General features: G+C 36.5%; 1 protein-coding gene and 1 pseudogene across 1 annotated transcript; one reads left to right on the top strand and one right to left on the bottom strand.

Annotated features, from left to right (window-relative positions):
* The first annotated feature begins 12,202 nt into the window (after positions 1 to 12,202).
* LOC113732113 (pentatricopeptide repeat-containing protein At3g03580-like) lies at positions 12,203 to 18,619 on the top strand (annotated as a pseudogene).
* On the bottom strand, positions 17,341 to 18,362 carry LOC113732114 (glutathione transferase GST 23-like). The gene is made up of 2 exons (XM_027257746.2): positions 18,051 to 18,362; positions 17,341 to 17,908 (listed from the first exon to the last, which is right to left on the bottom strand). Exons 1-2 carry the CDS (start codon positions 18,360 to 18,362, stop codon positions 17,546 to 17,548), a joined length of 675 nt encoding a protein of 224 aa, XP_027113547.1. The 3' UTR covers positions 17,341 to 17,545.
* Positions 18,620 to 18,903: the final 284 nt, after the last annotated feature.

Raw genomic sequence — 18,903 nt, 5'->3', positions numbered from 1 at the left:
TGCTTTTTGGTTGCACCAACATTCATACCATTTTATGCATTTTACCGGGATAATTTGCATTTTGATGTATGATAGATATTTGCAGATATTCTGCTATGTTCCTTACCTTCTTCCCTTTTTTGTTTCTTTGCAGACTTCTCTCTCTTCCTTATGCAATTCGTTTGTTGAATAAGTTAGCAGTTGGGTTAGGTTAGATGGAGGGAAGAAGGAGGAGTTATTCTCTTTTTGCTTAGAAGATGCGGACAAAAATGCCCTTTGAAGAAACACACTGGTATTCTTGTGAATTGGCCTTCCGGTTGCAAAATCGGAGAAACTGGCTAAAAGGGTCACGGGTGCCCAATTTTACAAGTTCGAGAGCTTAAAGTCGACAAAAAATAGATGAGGGGCTTATTTTTACCTAGACAAAGAGTTCAAGGGCCAATTGGATAATTTGCCCATGAAAAAATTAAGTTGGAACACTCTTGAAGAATAACAGTGGCAGAATTTGTCTAACCACAGATTCCTGGACATCCATTCAAAGGATAAACTATATGTGCCTTACTGCCCATTTCATAGATAATGATTGGAAACTGAACAAAAAGATCCTAAATTTCTGTCCTATTGCTAGTCACAAGGGAACTGAAGTTGGTAAGGCCATAGAAAAGTGTCTACTAGAATGGAGAGTTGATGATATCCTAACTGTTACAGTTGACAATGCAAGTTCCAACGATGTAACTGTCCAGTATTTACAAGAAAAACTTCAAAATTGGGGAAAAGCTGTGCTAGGGGGGAAATGGACTCATGTGAGATGTGTAGCTCACATAGTGAATCTAATTGTTAATGATGACATCAAAAAACTTAGGGATTCAGATGATTGTATCAGGGCAGCAGTTAGATATGTTAGACAGTCACCTTCTAGATTGAAAAAATTCAAGCAGTGTGTTGAAATTGAAAAAATTGAATGCAAAAGATTGCTCAGTTTAGATGTCTCTACTAGGTGGAATTCTACATATCTAATGCTAGACAAAGCTCAAAGGTTTGAGTGGGCTTTTGAGAGGTTTGAGGAGCAGGATCCTTATATGCTTTAAGAGTTAGAAAATCTACCAACAAAATCTGATTGGACAAAAGCTAGATTCTTGGTAATTTTTTTGAAAACTTTTATCAGCTAACTGTGAAGGTTTCCGGTTCCAAATATGTGACTTAAAATAATTTTTTCACTGATATTAGTCACATTCATGGCATTTTAAATAAAATAACAGCAAGTGATAATGATGAATTGAGTTTAATGGCAAGATCAATAAGGGAGAAATATGATAAGTATTGGGAAAAGATTGAAAAGATGAATATGCTGATTTTTATTTCCTCCATTCTTGATTCTCGAGCTAAACTTGAATATCTTGAATTTGTGGTTTGCCAAATGTATGGTGAGTCCAATAGTACAACAATAGCTGGCCTTGCAAAAGATGCAATGTTTGAGCTGTTTAATGAATACAAGATGCTCAACACACCTATCTCACATTCTGCGTCTCATGCTTCTTCACTTTCAAGTGATTCTCAATGGAGTAAAACTACATTTCGTGGACATGCGGATGCCTCTAAAACAATCACTGATAGGTACAAGTTGGAGTTTAAGAAGAGAAAATTGGAACTTGGGGATAGGGATGCAAAATCTGAATTAGAGAAATATTTGAATGAAAATTGTGAGGAAGATGATGAGAGATTTGATATCTTGTTATGGTGGAAGGCCAATAGCCTTAGATTCCCAATCTTTTCCAAAGTTGCTCGTGATGTGTTAGTAGTCTCAATTTCTACCGTGGCCTCCGAATCTGCTTTTAGTACTGGAGGTCGTGTTCTTGATACATTTAGGAGTTTTTTGACTCCTAGAATTGTGCAAGGTTTAATATGTGCTCAAGATTGACTTCGGTCCTTCAAGACAAAATTAAATGTAGAAGAAAATCTGGAAGAGCTTGAAACCTTCGAATCTGGTAAGCTATCAAAATTTTTATTGCAGAATTTGAAGTATTTCTTTATTTCTAATAATTGCCTTTATGATACATCATGAATTTTGTTTGTTCTTGCAGAGTTGTTGAAGACCGGAGTTGAACCAACTATAATTGACCTTTGAGAGGTCACAAATGCTGAAGTTTGCATTTTGAGAGTTAAACCAACTCTTCTTGCAAGTTGCAGTTTCTGGATAATTGGCTTTCTGGATTGTGGATTGTTTTTTATGATTTCTGGACAAGTTAATTTAGACTTTTATTTCTGTTGAGTTATGATTTCTGGATTGATTTATGATTGTGGATCAGTGTAATTTGTGATTTGTGGATTTGTGATTTGTGATTTCTGGATTTGTTTGTGATTTGTGATTTGTTTGTGGATCAATGTAATTTGTTTGTGGATTTGTTTATGATTTCTGGATTTCAATGATCAGTGTGATATTTGTGATTTCTGGAGTGATTTGTGCATTTGTGATCCGTTACAACTCATCAGTTTGTAATTTGTGGATCAGTGTGTTATAGATTGTTCAGACTACAACTCATGTTTGTGGCTCAGTTAGCCTAGCATTGTTGTTTGCTGATGAAAAATGGTCCAAAGAATTTGTTTTCTGAAATTCGGTTAAATCGGTAAATGTCCGTTTTCCGAATTGAATTCGGATTGAATTCGAATTCGATAATTTCTATTTCAAATGCGAATTAGGTCGAATATTTCCAGAACAATTTTCAGAAAATTATCGATTTCAAACTACCGAATTACCGATTTATAATTCGATGCTCACCCCTAGTACTTCTAACCACTCATTGTAGTTTTTATAAAATTTAGTGTAAATCCAAACAATTTAGGTTTCATTGTGAATTTTGTTTGTATTCAAGTTTAGTGGGAACTACATCAAATATAGTAAGAATTACACCAATCGAACAAAATGGTGCAAAACTTATTTGAACCCTGTCCCATTCCTTTTTTATAGGTTTTATTATGAAGCAAGTATGCAGTTTTTGATTGGAGAAATAAGCGAAAATGAGCTTTAGAACCAAATAGGCGTACTTTTTTTAAAAATATATTTGAGTGATTATTTTGGCTGAATTTGAATGCGAAGGACAATAAAAGTTTTTCTTGAAAATGTGGGTATCAAATTGGCAAATTTTCCTTATATATGTTAACACTTGATAATACAGGATTTAGTTATGAAATGGACAACTACCCTCATTTCTTTATTTGCTATGTTCATTAGCCATACGAGCAACATTCTATGCCCTTAACTAGCCTAATTGCATTTTGAACTAGTATATGATTACTTGTATTTCTTGACCCATGCACAAAAGAAAAAGGGAATTTTGCCATTTTGATCCCTAAACATTTTCACTTAAACCAATTTCGTCCTTAATGAAATATTTTAACCAATTTAGTCCTTGAACTAGTTTTTTACTTTCAATGTAGGATTTTTTGCTACATTTTACTCACTTCGCGTGGACCAACAGGGGTATAATTGTCACACTTGTTTAATCTGCTGCAATTATTCGAAAGACATTCCCCTTCAATGCAATTAACCGTGGAAAATAGAACAAAATTGGGGAAAATTGGGATTAGAACTAGGGCTGAGATGAACGGACGATGGAGGCCAGAATCGAACAGGGAACGCCATGACCTCAGGCAATGGACAATGGCGATTCTGACAAGGATGGCAATGATCAAGTGGAGTCATCAACAAGATCAAGTAAGTCTGCACTTCAAACCTAAACCTCATCAACCGTATGCATGAGGGGCTTGAGTTGACTGCCACTAGTGTGTTGGAATGATGATAAAAGCATTGATAATGGAGGGACTTGAGGGAGGGGGGTTTAATTTGGCAGTATTATATAGCAGTGGTGGGCATGAATAGGTTAGGGGATGTTGAAATTTTTGTTAAAGTACTTATAGATTCCACATGGAAAAGATAAAGAATTTAGCTTGGTATGGTGCTTTAAAAATTTTACTTTATTTTCTTGACATTTGTGATGTTGAAATGTTGGTAATTTTTTAATTGAATATGTATGCTTTTGTCTGTGGTGGTGAAATTTGGTCTCGGTTAAAGCAAATTTGTTTGTTTGTGAACTATGATGTGGTCCCTGTTCCTTTAAACTATATTATGCCGTTGCTTTCATGTTGATGAAAAGTGAGACATAATTGGAGCCAAAATTCTGAAAATTCTAAATAAACCCAGATTTCTATTTCTTTAAATAAAAAAACAGGTCAAGATGTGGACTATTTTACTTTGAAAGTACATTATGGTGGTGTGTATGTTAAAGATCCACAAGAAGCATACGTAGGGGTAGCGTGGAAACATTTGAAAGAGTTATTCCAGAGAGAGTTAGTAAGTCAATTTTGCATGACTTTTGCACAGTTGTGGGCTATCCGGAGGATTCAAAGATGATGTATAGAATCCCCTATGAAAAAAATGTGCTGAAACTTCGGCAAATAGATAGTGATGATGATGTAATAGACGTGGCTTGTATTGATAAAAAATATGAAAAAGTTGATGTGTATGATATCTATGAATTCCATATAAGAGATGTTAATAGCAACACTGATTTAGGTGCAGTAATAGTTGAGGAGATTCAACTAGAAGATAATAATTTATATGTGGATATAACCTTTAATGATATTAATCTAGTTGACTTCGAAGAAATACCTGTTCGTGTGAAGCAAATGATGGAGCATGTGAAGTCAAAAAATAAAAAAACAGAGCCTGCTGAACATGGAGGAAATGATGATGATGATGATGATGTCCATTTGGATTCATCCACAGCTGAAAGCTTCCATGACAGCGATTATGATTTTAGACATGATGATGAAGATGTGATATTCCAGGGTTGCGTTGTTACACCTAAGCAAGAGTTAGGTGGTCGAATTGGAAAGATACAACCTGATGGTGAAGGAAAAAGCAGGGGCAAGGAGTGTAACAAACAGAAAATGTCATTGCCCGCAGCTAAGAAAAAAAAAAGATGAAGCTAAAGATAATTATTTTAAGGACTTGCACTTAGATAAAGGAGATCAGATTCCAGTCCATGAGGAATCTGATTCACTTGCCTCAGATGAGTTGAAAAGTTATCAGTCCTCCTCGGATGAAGACAATAAAAAGAAGAAAAAGGCTAAGAACCTGAGTCTTGTGAGATTTAGGCCTGAAGTTGATATGGAAGATCCTAAATTTCATGTTGGATAGGTTTTCGATAATAAACAATTGTTCAAGTTAGCTGTGGACAACTACACAGTCAAGTGGGGCAAGGATATTCAATGGGTAAAACAAGATGCTACACGGATGAGAGTTAAATGCAAGGCAAAAAATTGTCAATGGATGCTGTTTGCCTCTAAAGTTGAGGCCGGTGATGACTCTCTTGTGATGAAAACTATGGGACATGAGCACACCTGTGGCCGGACATTCTACCACAAGAGAGCTACTTCAGGTTTTCTGGTTAGAAAGTATGCAGACATTTTAAGATTGAATAAGAGAATGACTGTTGAGAAATTTAGAGAGAAGGTGCATTCGAAACTTAATGTTAACATCACTGTAGCACAGGTCTACAAGACATTCATGAAAGCCAAGATCATAATCCATGGGAGCTATAAAGAACAGTTTAAAAGGCTTTGAGATTATTGTGACGAGCTGCTAAAATGTAATTCGGGTTCTACTGTGTACATGGAGCAGAGTTAGATGAAAACATTGGGAAAGAGAGATTCCAAAGGCTATATGTCTGCTTTGGGGCACTAAAAAAAGGATTTAAGTCTGCATGTAGGCCCGTCATTGCAGTGGATGGCTGCCATTTACAAGGTCCACATCCCGGAGTGCTATTGACAATTGTTGGGATTGATCCGAATGATTGCCTGTATCCCATTGCTTATGCAGTGGTAGAGGCTGAAAACAAGAAGTATTGGAAGTGGTTCATCGAATTTTTGAAGTACGACTTGGATATTTATGACCAAGAAAATGGACACTTATTAGTGATAGACAAAAGGTTAATTTTTGCTGAATTAATTAATTTTCATTTTTACTAAAATTTAATATTTAATTTAATATGTAATGCTTTTATAACAGGGTTTAGGGACTGCAATTCATGAGGTGCTTCCAGAAATTGAGTATAGACACTGTGTCAGGCACCTCTACAACAACTTTTAAGAAGTTGAACCCGGGCGAAGCATTGAATGAGAGATTTTGGACTTGTACTCAGTCGTCCTACATGACAATGATTGAAAATCGGATGAAGAGCTTGAAGGAATATGATGAACAAGCATGGAAATGGCTAATTGAAAACACATCACCTTATCATTGGTCAAGATCCCACTTTCGGACCACACCAAAGTGCGATATTCTGCTCAACAATTTATGCGAGCTTTAATTCAGTCATTATGGATGCTAGGGAAAAACCAATTTTGGGAATGCTTGAGACACTCAAAATTTATCTAATGGAAAGACTTAGAACCAAAAGAGAGTGGATGAACAAGGGGAATGACAAGATATGTCCCAAAATTCAAAAAAAAACTTGAGAAGGCAGAAATAAAAGCTGTTTCAAACATTGCACGATGGTCCAAGGAGGACCAGTTTGAAGTGACACATGCGTTTGGCAGAAAGTATGTGGTTGATCTCAAAAACCAAACGTGCACGTACCGAAGATGGGACCTGACTAGCTGGCCTTGTTGCCATGCATATGTTGTATTTCCTTGACTGGTACAACTCTTGAATCGATGGTTCATCAATATTACTCAAAAGACAATTATTTGAAAGCATATGAACCAGCCATAGCTCCAATGAGTGGTCCGAATACTTGGGTCCAGTAAAAAAAAGAGCCGATGCTACCTCCAAAGAAGTTAAAACTCCCTGGTAGGCCACGAAAAGTACGGAGAAGAGAGCCTGCTGAACCAAGGCCCAATTCCGTAGGTGTAACAAAATTGCCTAGAAGAGGACTTGTGAAAATGAAGTGTTCAAACTGCCATGAAGAATGTCATACTGTTAAAAAATGCCCACTGATCATTCCAGCGAATGAGCTCCCCGGTTCTTGCTCTAGTAGGCCACCATCGTCTAACTTCAATAAATGCAACTTTTGTAAGGAGAAAAGCCATAACAAGAGAATTTGTCCACAACTAAGCAAGACAAATGAGAGTAATGCGAATGAAGACCATGACTCAACTGCCACTGCTGGTAATTAAGATTGCTTGCTCAATTATTTTTTTTTTATGATTAATATGAAACTAACAGAATGATTGTTATTTTTTGTTTAATAGATGTATAGCAAGCTTTCAATGATGAGGAAAGTGGAAGAGACCTTCCAAAACCTGCTACTGTATCTTCATTAAATAATGGTTTGTGCAATTATATATTTTTCTAATTTTTTCTGACTTCAGTTAATTTAATTTCTGCTGTTCTTTTGCTCAATTAATTGTAAGCTTTCCTAGTCCCAGGTGGAATTACAAAAGCTGGTTCGGAAGATGCTAAGATGATAGACTTTCAGCTTTCGGCTCCCCAAGCAAATTCTGCTGATTTGCCTGAAAAGGTCATGAAGTGTTCAGTTTGCAAGAAAACTGGACATAATAGGCAAACATGTGATACCTTTCAGGCTCGATCTTGGATAAGAAGACGGGCTGCTATGTCAGTTTATGATCCATTTCCTCCTTCAAAAGGGAAAGGGACCAGGAGAAAACAAACGGTCAGTTTGCTTGTATAATTGTTAACCAAATATGAATTCATTGTCTAGTCTATTCCCCAACGCATGTAAGTGATTTATGCAGGCACTTAGGTTGTTAGATGAAGATGATGATGAAGCTGACATAACGATACTGGAGGGATGAAGAAAAGCATGTCAACACCCTTGACTGCCAAATTTTTTGTTGCATATGTTTAGAGAATGGAGTCTCTCTAATATAGATCTTACAATTGTAATTATAGCGTACTGATCTTGTGGGGGAAAGAATAGGGAATGAACTATGTGATTGTTTTGTAAAAGCCTGCCTATATTACCTTGGCATGTATCTCGTTGTCTAGACATGACTTTCAACTTGTGCTGTTGGCATTGATCTCTTGTGGACAACTGGAATTCACTGGTTATATGACAGCTTTCCTAATATTTTTTGTTGATTGCTCTTGAAGTCTATGCTTCTGTGTTCTATCATCATCATGCGTTTGACTGCCACAGAGGTGTTTAAAGATTTAAATTTTCACTAAACCATCGATCAAGACTGAGATTTAAAGCCTTTTGAAGGCTTGGTTTTATCATCTGAGCAGGTTATGTTTTCATCCTGTCAAGGCTCTTAATTATCAGCTACAGAATCATTGTTTCAGATTTCAAATCCAAATTAGACTTTCTTTCGATCAAGACTGAGATTTAAAGCCTTTTGAAGGCCTGGTTTTATCATCTGAGCATGTTATGTTTTCATCCTGCCAAGGCTCTAAATTAGCAGCTACAGAATCACTGTTTCAGATTTCAAATCCAAATTAGACTTTCTGTTTCAGATTACAACCAGAGTTGAAGTCCGGTGCCTTACATTTTTTTGGTATGCAGTAGTGTATTCCATGTTACTAACTTTCCTGTATAAAGGTAGGTTGGTTTCAGATAGAAGCTCCTTTATTGGTCCGTATAGCTTAAACAGATGACTGGAACTGGGGAAGAAGAAGAATGACCCAACTGCACAGGCAGTGTACTATATATAGAGAGAAGAGGAGTAGTGACCACTTGCATTTAATGAGCACAGTCTTACAATCCGACAAAATTAAGGCCAATCATAGCCACCTTGCAACTTCATGAACAAAAGGCTAAATGTAACTACATAGGTTTCTCTAATTCATCTAAACTAACATTTGAAGCCCCAAGTCTTTTTTACCATGTCCTCTTTTCTCGTTGCCAACAAGCACAGCAATTAACAAGCAACCACAACGAACAACAAAAACTAGCAACTTGCTCTTATTTCTTAGCTTTCGAATTTCACCTTTCATAATCTTCTTCTCTTCTTTTAGCCTTGCAAGTTCAATCTTCATGAACTGGTTCTCTTGTTCAGCTTTCCTTAGTTCCTTTAAAAGTTTTGCCATTGTATTTTTTGTCATCTCCAGCATTGGTGGATCATACCACAAAAAGTACTTGTAAGCCTTCGGTGACTATGATCAATATCAATACCCCAATTAGATTGCAGAATTAATCTAAAGCAGAAATTACTACTAAATACCCATATCTGATTATACTGCCAAAATAAAAAAATTAATTCCCCTGAAATAATTAACAAAATAGAAAAAATACTCCATAATTCTTGCAGCCGTGGAATCCTTTTTCTGGATTGGACAATGTCCACGAAGTAGCTATTCGACATGGTTCATCACAATCACGAAACACAGTCTCATCTCCATTGTACTGATTTACCTTCTCTCTCTTCACCCCTGATATTTTTTCGCTTTCTTCATCTTTATGATTTGAGTGTTGGTAGCTGCACGAACTTGATGCTCTATTGAAATACTCTCTCCTTTGATGCATCTTACATATGCACCTTTGCAGATAGAATTGGGAAATTGTGATGAGACCTAATGTCTTCAAACCCAGATGCTTACCCCTTTTTGTAATGATCTCTAATCTGTGTCTTTCGAATAATTGCAGCAGATTAAGCAAGTGTGACAATTATACCACTGTTGGTCCACGCGAAGTGAGTAAAATGTAATAAAAAGTCGGGATAATTTCAGAAACCTCCCCTGAGGTTTCTGACACTTTCACTGACATCCCCTGAGGTTCTCAAAATTTCACTTACCTCCCTTGTTTTTGATTTTGTGGTAACAATCCAGTCCAAATCAGATTAAAATATTATTTTCATGTGTGAGAAGATATTTTTATTCCATAGCTACCCTTTGCAGAAGTTGTATTAGTAGAAGATTCAAAGAAGAATAAATGATTTGGACTAATTAGTAAAGTTGAGGGGGGGGTAAGTGCAATACAAAAAATTGCATGCACCAGATGTGCCATGCAACAGTTATTTGGCAGATTTTGCAACGGCTAGCTGCAAATTGCAACGGCCAGAAGGTTTGCTGTTTCAGTAGCAATAGCATATAAAGCAAAGCAACTTAACTACCTCTGAGGTTTCAAGCTATTAACATTCTTTGCTACTAATTTGGAATGATAACAAGTGCATTTGCTGTGCTACAATTAGAGCTCTGAGTAAAAAGTTTTAGCTGCAACCATGGCCTCTTCAAGCCATAGGGGAGAATCATGGAATTCACCTACATCTTTCTCCATTAAAAACAGGTTTTGCCGCTGTAATCGCAAAGCAACCGTAATGATATCAGAGAGTGAAAGGAATCCAGACAAGTTGTATTTCTATTGAGAAATTTCCAACTTTGTGATGAATTTTAAAAAAATTCTACAAAAGGGGTGATTTTGGGTTTAATTTCCGTCAGGGGGGTCTTCGCATTTGTGAATTTCACAAATGCGAGCTTACAAGAGCTCGCATTCGTGGAATGCGAGCTCTGGTTATTGAGCTCGCATTCCACGAATGCGAGCTCTTCTCAATTTTTTTTTTTCCTTTTTTAAGAGCTAGGGAATTATTTCTAGGAAGCAAATGCGAGCTCTTATCTTTTTTATTTTGGTATTTTTTGAGAGGTAGGGAATTATTTGCAGAAAGCTTCTAATTTTTGTTTTAAAAAATGTTGCAAATATTTAAAATTTTGCAAATAGCTCGCATTTGTTAAATTTGACCTGCAAAAATTGTATTTAACTTTTTTGTTAGATTTCGCATTTATAAGTATGACTTGTAGAAAATTAGATTCAAATTTAGATGTATTAGGGTTTTAAAAATATTATATAAGTGATAAAAATTTTATAAATTGTAAAAATAAAATCAAACTGCTTGGATAATTAAATGTTATATTTGCATAAGAAATAATACAATAATCATAATAATGATAATACAATAATATTGGTGTAATAAAACTGCCATTAATTTAAATATTTACTTATAATGCCCAAAGAGCCTAATTACCAATTTTTTCTTCTCGCGCTTAAATATAACATTAACCCGCATGCGAGCTAACCTTGAAATAGAAAAAACACAGAATCCCGCTTGCGGGTTTCAGGAGTATTCGGATATTCTCATATGCACCTATGCAAATCGAACCAACCGGATATCTTATCCGTATCCCATTTTTTTAAATAAAAATCTTATAAATTTGAAAAATAAAATCAAATTTAGATGTATTAGGGTTTTAAAAATATTATATAAGTGATAAAAATTTTATAAATTGTAAAAATAAAATCAAATTTAAATAATTAAATGTTATATTTGCATAAGAAATAATACAATAATCATAATAATGATAATACAATAATATTGGTGTAATAAAACTGCCATTAATTTAAATATTTACTTATAATGCCCAAAGAGCCTAATTACCAATTTTTTCTTCTCGCGCTCAAATATAACATTAACCCGCATGCGAGCTAACCTTGAAATAGAAAAAACACATAATCCCGCTTGCGGGTTTCAACGTTATTCTGCGCTTCGTGTGTTTGCTTTTGTCTTTTTTTTTTCGAAATGGAGGGTTGGCGGTGGAGCTTAGTACGAGAGCTCACTGAACTCTAATAGGTTTCTAATTAGGTTTCTAATAAAGACTTCGTTCGATATGTGATATTTCAGCCGAACTTCGAATCCATGGCACTTATTACGCGCTTAAGCCACCTGTCCACATTAGCAATCAAATGGCTTGATATCAAGAATTCCACAAAGGTAAATTGCCTAATAACCTTGCAAAATAGGCTATCCATCTTCCTTGAGTTCATATAAAAACATTATCCTAAATACCAAAAAGGACAAGCTTGAATTCCCAATCCCACCTGTGTACATAAATTGTTCTTATTTGATTGAACTTCTTGTCTTGTAACAAATGACTCCACAGACATTTTCTTGCAAAGTACGTAATTTGAAGTCAGGCGTGTAATCTTGCATGACAAGAATAGGTACGTAAAGAATAAGAAAATTCATTATGTAACTTAAACATAAACGGTAGTAATTAACCCCAACTACTTGGGATATATCTGTAATTTTGGCCCTGATGACGTCAGAAAAGGGGCGCAATTTTTTATCAAGGGAGGTAAGTGAAATTTTGAAAACCTCAGGGGATGTCAGTGAAAGTGTCAGAAACCTCAGGGGAGGTTTCTGAAATTATCCCTAAAAAGTCCTACATTTGCTTCTTTGGTCATCCTAGTCCATCCTAGTCCATCCTGTATCCTTTGGTCATCATTAATGCAGTCCTTACTGCTAGAGCTTCTTCCTCGATTGCTTTCCCCCTCTCTTGGGTTCCATAATCCCTTTTGCTTTCATTATGTTCTCAGTCCAGCGCCTAGCTACGATTCCCTTTCCCTGTCCTTATCATCTGTGCTGATATGGCTGCTTCTTTATTTATCTTAATGAGTCCCTTCTTCGGTGGCTTCCAGGTCACTTGATGTTGTTGCTGCGGTGTTGCTGCTGCAATGCCAAATGAACACCAGGAAGTTGTGTAGCTTAAGCGCAGGAAGCCGAGACTTCTTTTACACTTCACTATCAAATGCATTGTCCTCCGTTACAAACCAAAGAAACCTCCGCAGAATCCATTCTTTGATAATTACATTGGGCCTGCACAATTCTGTACTGTTCTCAGGAAAACTCATTTCCAAGTACTCCCAATTTAAAGACCCACTTGCTTCATTGTCGATTTTTGGACAAAGTTCGCATAAAAAGAATGTTTATTTGTGGAATACAATCATTAGAGCCATGACCCATAATGGATTATACTCTACAGCACTAGATTTTTACACCCAGATGCGGGAATTAAGGATTGTGCCTGATAATTATACCCTTCCGTCGGTTATTAATTCGTGTGCGAATTTGTTGGATTTTGAGACGGCAAAACTTGTTCACGATCATGTTTTAGAGGTGGGTTTTGGTTCAGATTTGTATATATGCAATGCTTTGATAGATATGTATTCGCGGCTGAATAACTTGGATAGAGCAAGGAATGTGTTTGATGGAATGTCTAAAAGAGATTTGATTACCTGGAATAGTTTGATTTCTGGGTATAGTTCAAATGGGTATTGAGATGAAGCATTGGAATTCTTTTATAAGTTGAGAATGGTTGGTTTGCTACCGGATTGCTTTACTGTGTCGAGTGTTTTACCAGCATGTGGTGGCTTAATGGAGGTTGTGGAGGGTCAACTAATTCATGGTTTAGTGGAGAAGATTGGTGTTATGAGAGACGTCATTGTGAGTAATGGTTTGCTTTCTATGTAATTCAAATTCGATAAGTTAGTCGATTGTGAAAAAGTTTTTAATAAGATGGATGTTAGAGATACAGTCACTTGGAATACTATGATCTGTGGGTTCTTTCATTCTTCCTTGTATGAAGAATCAATCAGGTTGTTTTTTCAAATGGTGCATGATTTTGAACCTGATACAATAACACTTTCATCTGTTTTGCAAGCTTGTGGTCATGTCAGGGACTTGAAGTCGGGAAGATCAGTGCATGACTACATGGTGAAAAATAGATACACGGGTGACATAACAGCTAACAATCTCCTAATAAACATGTATACAAAGTGCGGTGAATTATTGGCTTCAAGGGAAGTTTTTGACAGTATGAAAAGCAGAGATTTAGTGTCTTGGAACTCTATGATTAGTGGTTATGCTGAAAATGAATTTTATGAGGAAGCAATAGAGCTTTTCAACATGATGAAGATGGAATTGGAGCCTGATTCCATCACGTATGTGATTCTTTTAACTCTGTGTATACAATCTACTAACAGATATTTTGCGACACAGCTACATTGCACTCTCTTAAAGCAAGGATTTGATTCCATCATAACTGTGGGTAACTCACTCATAGATATGTATGCCAAAGTTGGAGAACTGGACAATTCTTTGAAACAATTGAGAACATGGAAGCTCGGGATGTAGTGACATGGAATACTATTATAGCTGCTTGTGGTCATTGCGAAGACTGTAGTTTAGGTTTAAGAATGATCAGCAGAATGCGGAATGAAGGAATTACTTTTGAGGTACCTACCCTGTTGAGCACCTTATCGTTGTGTTCCTTTCTAGGTGCCAAATGTCAAGCTAAAGAGTTGCATGGCTGCATTTTCAGGCTTGGTTTTGAGTCAGATGTTTCAATTGGCAATGCAGTGATTGAAATGTACTCCAAAAGTGGAATTTTGTGGTACTCCATGAGAGTTTTTAAGCTCATGAAAACAAAGGATGTCATATCATGGACTGCACTGATCTCTGCATATGGAATGTACGGTGAAGGAATGAAAGCTCTAAAAGTTTTTCAGAGGATGAAGAAAGTTGGTATTGCTCCTGATCATGTTGTGTTTGTTGCCATATTGTTTGCATGTTGCCATTCTGGTTTGGTGCAAGAAGGATGGGATTGCTTTTACCAAATGAAGAATGACTATAGTATTGAGCCAAGGAAAGAACATTATGCATGCATGGTTGATCTTCTATCTCGATCTGCCCTGTTAGCTGAAGCAGAGGATTTCATCCTTTTGATGCCACAAAAACCAGATGCAAGTATATGGGGAGCTCTGTTTAGTGCTTGCCGATCCAGTGGAGATATTAAGATTGCTGAACGTGTGTCAAAACGTCTACTTGAATTAAATTCAGATGATCCAGGATATCATGTTTTAGCATCAAATGTTTAAGCTGCCTTAGGGAAGTGGGATAAAGTGAAAATGATAAGAAAATCCTTGAGAGCAAGAGGTCTGAAAAAGCAACCTGGATTTAGTTGGTTGGAGATTCAAAATAGGGTTTATATTTTTGGCACCGGACACAGGTTCTTTGAACAGTACAAAGAGGTGCATGATTTCCTTGTTGTCCTTTCAGATCTAATGGCCAAGGAAGGTTATGTGGCTGATCTAAGATTTGCCTTGCATGATGTTGAAGATGATGAAAAGGTTGAAATGCTTTGTGGGCATAGTGAAAGGCTTGCCATTGCATTTGGTGTGTTGAATACAGAACCAGGTTCCCCTTTGCAAATAATGAAGAACCTACGTGTTTGTGGAGATTGCCATACTGCAACCAAATATATATCGAAGATCTTGCAACGAGTAATTTTAGTCAGAGATGCAAATAGGCTTCATTTATTCAAGGATGGAACTTGTAGCTGTGGAGATCATTGGTGATAGTTTTGTTATACGTAAATTCTGATGAAGGGCAATATTAGAATTACGTCTGTTTGCTACAGCTCTCTGTGAAAAAAAAGATTAAATTAGCTTATCCTTTTCCTATTTTTATTCACAGCACATTTGTTGTACATAATAATTGTAGTAAATCCTCAGCATTCGCATGTGAGAAACTGCAAAATTTCCAGGACTTAACATTCAATGAACTGGGTTCTATACTTGATTGATGTTGGAGCATGTGTGTGCCCATTGGCACCAAGGAAGTTGGAACTAGAGAAAAGAGCCTGCAATCTTCCAAATCTGTAAGGTTAGAATTTACTGCACAGTATGTTAAGAATTGGAGGTGCTACTAGTAATGGACAAGGTCCTTGCCCAAAGAAATTTACATTTTTATGACCGGTAGATTGAACTAGTGCACTATTTGTGATGCTTATGATAGCAGGTAGGTGTTTTTCTGTCAAAATGGCACTTACGTTGGAAGTGGTGTTACAGCATTGGAGCTTGGCACCTGAAAGTCTACCTATATTGAGAGAGTTTTGAAGTTACTAATAGTTTTATCTTTTTAATGGAAAGTATTGATGGCTAAACTGTTACAGAGTCTATAAGCTCATATTCCCATATTTTTTATTTCAGCCTGGTAGCTTAGCATCTTTAGTCAGTCTCCCTCGTATGGTTTTCAAGTTTGATGGTCCTAATCTCTTGGTTGAAAGAGATTACGATATTCATTTCTGTTTGTTAGCTGAGAGAGGTTTTGCTTTATGCACCCATGGTTATAGGAGGGGAGGAAATTGAGCTACTTTGTGACAGAGTATGAGTTTTAAAGTAACTTTTAACAGCAATAAGAGAAGTTACATTCTAATCTTCTCTGTATATTTCTTACCTTACAGCTGCATAATTTGATTTTTGTAACATGTCATATCCAGTTTGAATATGCATTCTTGGAACTGCCGCATAATTTGGTTTTTGTAACATGTCACATCCAGTTTGAATATGCATTTTGTTAAGTAATTAATTATTTCTTTACTTGAAACTGTAGGTACTAAAACATGGTGGTGGATAACTTTTGTACCCCTTCTCAGAAAGTGCCAATGACTAATTTTAGCCCCTGTTGCTGTTATTAGTGGCGGCAAAGTCTGTCCTGGTGGAAAAGGGATCGATAGCCCAGGGATTCAATGCATGCTCCATGTTCTGGAGATCATGAGTTCAATTCTTGACTTCTCCACGAAGAAAGACTACAAAATAATGGTACTCCATAGCTAAATAAAAGATCCTGTTAAAAGCCCTAACTGTCTACTTTTTAGAGCTTCTCATTATAGGTGGATGCACCCATTGCAGTGCCAGTCAGGGTGGTGGAAATAACTGGCATAATATCCCACAACTAGTATGGCAAAAGGACATGTATTTTGTTTGTTTTTCCTCTGGCTAAAATTGAAAATAATCCACAACATGATTGCAGCCTGGCATGATACTAGGGGCAGGCAAATGTAGAATGGACAGCAGTATTTTTTGCAATTCAAATGCTGTGTACAAACAAGATAAGCACTAGGCTTTTGTTTTCTAATTTGTATGAAGGGAAAATGGAGAAGCTCAGATGCATTGCTTTGCTGTTGCAGATGATTATTTGCTTTTGTCTAAGTTCATACTATCTTGATGCATGTTTGGTTAATGCCATTTCAGAAAAGGTTAACTGAGGGCGTTCCAATGCAATTATTCTGTACTCTGAATTATAGTCTTTTTACTTTTGTCTTTTGGAAATTGATATGGTGTCCTTATTGGAAGTGTTACCGCACTTTTCTTCTTTCCTTATGTTCAATTAAATCCCCTGCTTTATTAAAGTGACTGACAAAGTGGTTAGCTGGGATTTCGCTTAACCAATTCCAGAAATAACAAGATTTAATAGGCGATTCAGAACATGTAAGATGATGTATAATTTTAAAAGAAGTTGCGAAAATTCAAAAAAAAAGAAGTAAGATGCGTTTATTCATGTCCTTTGATTATCACAAGATGTGTCAAATTTGTTTTGCTTAAAGCTTATAATGCATTATGATGGTGTTGATGAGTTTTAACCTCCTGCTACTAATAAAAAGAACTTTTCTAAAATTTATAATTTTGGGGACAATCTTGTTCAAATAACTTTTCTTCTTTCACTTGTGTTGCATTGCAGAAACATTTTTTATGCTATAAAACATTCCAAGGAGAAGTTACAAACTGTAGATGCTTGAAATAGATGTACTACTTTTGTTGTGGATTCCTTGTTCTTAAGGTAGCCGGTGACTATAAATATCTTACAATGCAAGGAAGTGTGCTGCTTCAGCAATTAAGTTGCACTTCTAATGTCATGTAAAATCCATTTTGTTTGACAAGAGTGAAGGCACCATGCTGGATGGTGTTTATTATGGGAAGTCTTGCTAGATTCGGCTTCACTTGGGTGTTGCTGGTGCAAGATAATTCTCGCGCATAACTTGGAACTTGATGATCATTTTGTCTCGAGGTGGCCAGCAGTCTCTGATTACTGGAGCATCCATGAAATGTTGGATCCAGGATGACAAGTGAGGGAATCTCTCTCCATCTACCAACTTTAGACTCATTATTTCTTCTAGAATGCTAACTATGTTAGCGATCCAACCAAATGCGAGATCAAGGTACCCAATTGTCTCTCCGTGAAAGAATTTCTTTCCTTTTAGTTGCTCTTCAACAAGTTTTAGATTCTCCAGTGCTGCAACTGCTGCTACATCTTGATCTTTCTCATGTGCAATGAAAAGTTGCCATATTGATTTCATGAGCTACACTTGGAAATTAAGGTTTAGCATCACATAATATTTTCAAATGACCAAAAGCTGGAACAAACATGCTGAAATGCTTAGTGTTATATTGTATTGCAGGGCAAATGATTTAAACCATTTGAGCTAGCAAACGTTTTCATACCTTATCATCTCCAAAATTCGCCCAGAATCGTGCCATGGATTTCTCATAAGGATCTTGAGGTAGGAGAGGATTATGCTTCCATGTCTCGTCAACGTACTCAAGAATCACAAGAGATTCACAGACTGGTTTACCATCGTGCACGAGCACGGGCACCTTTCCATGAATAGGATTATACTGGAGAAGTGAAGGGCTCTTGTTGGTAAGATCCTCAAAGATGGTCTCATACTCTATCCCTTTAAGCTTCAGTGCCCAGACAATCCTCAAAGCATATGGGCTGGACCATGTCCTGAAAAGCTTCACTTCTTCTGCCATAGTGCCTTGGCAAGCAACCTGGAATGGCTATGTTATGTAGAAAAAAGGTTTCTTCAGCTCAATCAGTTCTGAGCAGACGTGTTTTAATCGTCTTTTCCTTTGTTTGTTTATGATGGTTCACTTTATTTTTGTCAACTTAATTAGGTAACATCGCAGGCCCTATGTGGAATTTAGATACTGGCTTTAATTCAATTGGCCGTCTTTGTCCTGTACGATTGGTGTTATTTGAAGTGGATGTCTGTTTCCAATCACTGTCACATAGATGAAGCTGATCAAATAACCAAAAATTTTGCCTATAATTCACCGCACAAGGTTTTTGTCGAAGGATATGATTAGTGTTTTGAGATTCTTCTGTTCTGCAATTGGATGGTGGGTTAATCCAAGAAATGGAAGAAAATTTCGAAGCTAATTATCCAAACTTAAAGTTTTTGATAGTTTGTTTGAACAATCCAAATTTCCAGTGCAATAAGTTTATATGGATTACTGGTAACCATGACTCTTGTAACAACACAAATTGATTCAATTGATAAGGACAAATCAC

Source organism: Coffea arabica, chromosome 2e (assembly GCF_036785885.1).
Source record: "Coffea arabica cultivar ET-39 chromosome 2e, Coffea Arabica ET-39 HiFi, whole genome shotgun sequence".
Taxonomy (NCBI): Eukaryota; Viridiplantae; Streptophyta; class Magnoliopsida; order Gentianales; family Rubiaceae; genus Coffea; species Coffea arabica.
This window is presented reverse-complemented; position numbering and strand designations above follow the sequence as displayed.

Excerpts from the sequence above, each read along its gene's own strand:
- LOC113732114 (XM_027257746.2), bottom strand. The coding sequence starts at position 18,362 with ATGGCAGAAGAAGTGAAGCTTTTCAGGACATGGTCCAGCCCATATGCT. Across the intron at positions 17,909-18,050 it reads CGAATTTTGGAGATGATAAG|CTCATGAAATCAATATGGCA; the intron begins GTATGAAAACGT and ends TTCCAAGTGTAG.